The 4684-nt window shown below is 45.8% G+C and overlaps 1 protein-coding gene across 1 annotated transcript; it reads left to right on the top strand.

The window, feature by feature from the left end:
* The first annotated feature begins 371 nt into the window (after positions 1–371).
* LOC123129156 (replication protein A 32 kDa subunit A) lies at positions 372–3867 on the top strand. The gene is made up of 10 exons (XM_044549378.1): positions 372–628; positions 709–825; positions 906–1003; positions 2375–2416; positions 2545–2622; positions 2709–2787; positions 2910–3005; positions 3091–3173; positions 3354–3422; positions 3509–3867. The coding sequence occupies exons 1-10, from the start codon at positions 542–544 to the stop codon at positions 3591–3593; spliced, it is 834 nt and encodes a 277-aa protein (XP_044405313.1). The 5' UTR covers positions 372–541; the 3' UTR covers positions 3594–3867.
* Positions 3868–4684: the final 817 nt, after the last annotated feature.

Below are 4684 nucleotides of genomic sequence, written 5' to 3'. Positions count from 1 at the left end.
TACCAAACAAACAATACAGTGGTACTGCTATGGTATGAGAGGTTTGCCCACGGCACGTCGCCGGTGGGTGCAGGAAGAAGAAGATTTCGACGCCCCAAATATATGGCTTCCATCCTTTAGAAAAAAAAGAGATCCTCATACGCTTTATATTTGGGAAGGATGGAATATTTGGTTATAACTCCTTTTGACCCTTACATAGTAAACATTTTTTAACTCACCGGCTGCTGGCAGTTTTTTTTTTTTGAGGTTTGGCTGCTGGCAGCTGACTCATGTGCAGTGGGGACCCACCTGTCAGCCAACAATGAAGGCCAAAGCCCGCCGGACCGAGAACTGGCGGGAAGCGAGGTGGATTTCCCGCGCATTTCCCCCCGAATCTCCCGCGCTCGCCCCCTCTTATTCCCGGCCTCCTCCGATCCCCTCCCCGCCAGACGCCACCAGCCACCGCCGCCGCCGCCGCCGCCGCCAGAAGAGATCCATCCGTCCGGCCAAGCCGAGAGCAGAGCGGAGCAGGGGAAGGAAACCGGAGAGAGGGCCAGCAGCCATGATGTTCTCCAGCCAGGTCGACGCCTTCTCGCCGTCGCAGTTCACCGCGTCGCAGAACGCCGCCGCCGACTCCACCCCCAACAAGGTCGGTCCTCCCTCCCCGCTTTCTTGCGAGATGGATCCTTCCCGGTGTCCTGATGTAGATCTCTCGGTTGTGCGTCGCAGTTCCGGGGCGCGTCGGGCACGATGCCGCTGACCGTGAAGCAGATCGCGGACGCGCAGCTGGCCGGCACCGGCGAGAAGGGCGCGCCATTCGTCGTCGACGGCGTTGAGACGGCCAACGTGAGGACCCACCCGCCTTGCGCTTCTCCTCGGCCGTTTGTTCGTCGGGACTGACGTGGCTTGGCTTGGGGGATCTGCAGGTCAGGCTCGTGGGGATGGTGAGCGGCAAGGCGGGGCGGAACACGGACGTGTCCTTCACCCTCGACGACGGCACCGGCCGCATCGACTTCATCAGATGGTGAGCGCATCTCGGCAAATCCCCAACTTGTATTCGGGTTCCAGATGCATTTTTTGTTTGGATTCCATTGCTGGATGTTGGCTGTGGGATTTGTCTAATGCTGCAACTTCAATCTTCAATAGATAGAAATACTGTTGGCTGTTGGTACGACGGGGCAAGATTAATTCAGTAATTGAGTTCCAGATGTGGTTTAGGACACAGGTTTAGACCTTTGTGCTCCTGTGGCCATTGCTTGTGGGAAAAGTGCAATTGCTTTACCATCTCTCACTAATTAACCATTTGAGGGAGGGACATTAGTGGAATATATTACTGTGAAATGCTTGATTTATTTTCGAGTCAGTATAATGTTGACTATTGCAACTTTGCAAGTTCATAGACACCATATTTGACTAACTAACTACTGTGTTTTGGTGATATGTTACTCTGAAACACTTGATTTTTTGTCAGCGCAGCTGGCTTAACATGCTAAATTAGTAAACTTATTTGGTATCTCTGGTTATTTGAGGGATCGCAGGGGGATAAATTACTGTAAACGCTTAAAATTTGCAGTCTGTAGCACCTGACAAGCATAATCTACCAATATACATCACTAAAATACTTTGGCTTTCATCACAATGCAAGCAATTCAATAGTGGGGATCTGCAATTACTTTACCATCTCTGACAAATCAACCATTTGAAAGGCATTGCTTATTAAGGGGGGGGGGGGGGGTATATTGCTGTGAAACACTTCAATTCTTACCCCTGGCTAAGCATAATATATTTGTACTATTGAGATTCATGTACTAATGGATATTATTATAGTTTCTGCTGCCTTTGAGAATATAAAAGATCTCATGTGCTTCAGTTGTCATTGCTGGCTGTTGTTTGATTTGTCAAACCGTAGGTTCAGTTTTCACTAGGAATATAGTTGCTCTTATCAGTGTGCAAGCAGTCCAATAATGGAAATATGCAAATATCTTACCATCCCTGACTAATCACTCATTTAACATATGGTAGATAGATCACTGTAAAATGCTTACATTTTCAGTCCTTACCTTTGGCTAAGATTAATATATTAGTATACATTTCTTTTGCTAGTTAATGATATATTAGCAAAGAAAATGTGGCTGTTGGGAATAGTATAAAATATCTGACATGCTGTCATTAGGCTCATTATGGTAGCAGCCTAACATTGGCCTGTTTTGCGAAGGCCTTTGTGGTTAAGTATAGTTTATGCCATCAGCAACTTTTAGTACTTTTACAAGCTCACGATTTGTAATACTATTTTAGGATTTAGAAAAGAGCTTCGAGGCTGATCATACTTGATAGCATCTGCTGTCTGCAATAGGTATCAGTTTAACATCTTTGTCAATTTTGATATGTTTTACAGGGTGAATGATTCTGCAGATTCTGCTGAAACTGCTGCTATTCAGTACGTATTACTTGTAACCTTCATTTTTTGCTTGTCCTGCATACACAACCACTATTTGTTGAGGAAAATTACTGCCTTCCTCTCTGAAGGATCACCACCCTTTTCTAATACTTCTTTTGTTAATAAAGGAATGGTATGTACGTTGCTGTCATCGGTAGCCTCAAGGGAGTTCAGGACAAGAAGCGTGCTACGGCTTTTGCAGTCAGGTATTTATTTGCAAAAATATTATGGTCTTGTTCCACTGATCTGATGTATTGAAGCTTGCTAACTGGATATAACTTTTCCATCTCAGGCCTATAACTGATTACAACGAGGTCACGCTGCATTTCATTCAGTGTGTACGGATGCACATAGAGAACACAAAATCAAAGGTATGCTCCTGATCATTGTAGTACCAATGTTCGATGCGGATACTCCCATGAGAACTATGTGTTTGTCCTCTGTTAGAAGAATACCTGGTTTAAATGGTTGTTATAATCATGGTTAATTGTAGGTTGGCAGTCCTGCGCACACCAATTCTTCTGTGGGAACTCCATTCTCCAACAGATTGAGCGAAGCGGCCACTCCACCCTCTGTGAAATCCAACCTGGTAAGCTGTGATTGCAATGCTTGAATGGATGAAACAATACAACTCTCCTGGTGTCAGTTATCATTTATTTCAATCATTCCTGCAGGCACCAGTGACCAGTGGAACAAACGGATCAGCGACTGATTTCTACACGCAGGTGCTGAATGTCTTCCGTGAACCAGCAAACATGTGAGTTGTGCATCCACCATTCCATCCTTTCCTTGCCTTGTAGGATGCTTGTCTTTCTGCTTGGCATCTATGCCACCAAAGCCTGGTCCATTGCCTGTCCTAACTCTGCATATTGTTTCATTTTTACATCACTGATGATTTATTTTTCTTCCTTTCTAAACACCCTGGTTAATTTTACAGCGAGAGTGACCATGGCGTTCATGTGGATGACATTGCCAAGCGGTTCAGACTACCAGCACTCAAGATCAAGTAAGCCCATCTCTCTATCTCTCTTGAATCCAGACACACGATGATGTATTGCTGCTGGCTAATAAAGCTTAACCTCTGATATGCAGGGAGGCTATCGACTACCACGTCGATGTCGGGCACATCTACTCGACCATCGACGATTTCCACTACAAGTCAGCGTTCGTCGACTAAGCCTGTAACCGGGTGCCCCACTACAAGTCAGCGTTCGTCGACTGAGTCTGTAACCGAGTGCCGCCATCGCTTGCTAGCACCCGTCCTTAGATGTGCTGTTTAGGTAGCCCCCTGAAGGAACCATCTCAGTGCTGGAGTTGAGAGAGACATGACGCACCGTTAGCCTGAATGTAGCGAGGACGCTCCAGGGGCATGTATTACTTTAAATTCCTGTCAATTAGAAATCGTATGAGCCTTGATGTGCTTGTCTAGTGAAATCATGGTTAGCGTCTCATGTGCTGCTCTGGGTGTGATATGGTTGGATGAATTTACATTTTACAGTCAAATTTTAACAGTTGCATTGTTCTTTATTTGAAATAACTGGCATGCGTTCTTTTGAGACAAAATGCAGAGTTGCATGCATTTACATAGTGGGCGACGCTAACTCTCCCCGCCAGTAGTGTTTAAGTACACAAGGGATTATTACACTGGCTGCGTAAACCTCATCATTTACACTGCAGTGAACACTTCTAGTTGGCTAAGGCAAGTGCACTTCACTCTGAAGATGAAGACTACTCTGAAGTGCACAAGGGATTACACTGATCGGCAGGTGTTTATCTTCAGAGTATTCTCTTTTCCCCTGAACTATCTTTAGAGCATTCATTATTTTCCTTTTTGCGAGAATAGTCATTCTGTGAATCTGTGAGATGTGCAACATCGGCGCTGCTATCTGTTGTCATGGCATTTAGTTAGATATCCAGCGTGCTTATGAATGAGAGTTGCGTTGGGCTGTCGGGTCATCGCAACGATATACCATGGGAATCGGTTGTATGGAAAGAAAAGAGACAAAAGATGATCCTTGGGATCTAGTATTTGTTGAGACAAGCATTTCATATGAGATTTTGTCCTGTCGTGTCTGTTCAGCACCTGGTGGGTTTTGCTTCTCAGTAAATCAAATAAATACTGTATCACTTGATTGTCTATTTTTAGAGATAATCCTGGATGTCTCACAGCGGTCATGCTAGCAGAGACCTCCTATATGGCGCGTCGGGTGCTGGGAGGAGCGGTAGCGCGCACCCGTCCGCTCCCCGACTGGCCCATGCCCGAGCGCT

Source organism: Triticum aestivum, chromosome 6A (assembly GCF_018294505.1).
Source record: "Triticum aestivum cultivar Chinese Spring chromosome 6A, IWGSC CS RefSeq v2.1, whole genome shotgun sequence".
In the NCBI taxonomy this organism is placed as follows: Eukaryota; Viridiplantae; Streptophyta; class Magnoliopsida; order Poales; family Poaceae; genus Triticum; species Triticum aestivum.
Note: the sequence above shows the minus strand (reverse complement) of the source record. Positions and strands in the feature narration are given on the sequence as shown.

What these genes read in the sequence shown, in the direction of transcription:
- LOC123129156 (XM_044549378.1), top strand. Translation starts at nt 542, where the DNA reads ATGATGTTCTCCAGCCAGGTCGACGCCTTCTCGCCGTCGCAGTTCACC. An exon ending in ACGGCGTTGAGACGGCCAAC is followed by an intron (nt 826 to 905) that starts GTGAGGACCCAC and finishes GGGGATCTGCAG; the next exon opens with GTCAGGCTCGTGGGGATGGT. An exon ending in CCTCTGTGAAATCCAACCTG is followed by an intron (nt 3,006 to 3,090) that starts GTAAGCTGTGAT and finishes TCATTCCTGCAG; the next exon opens with GCACCAGTGACCAGTGGAAC.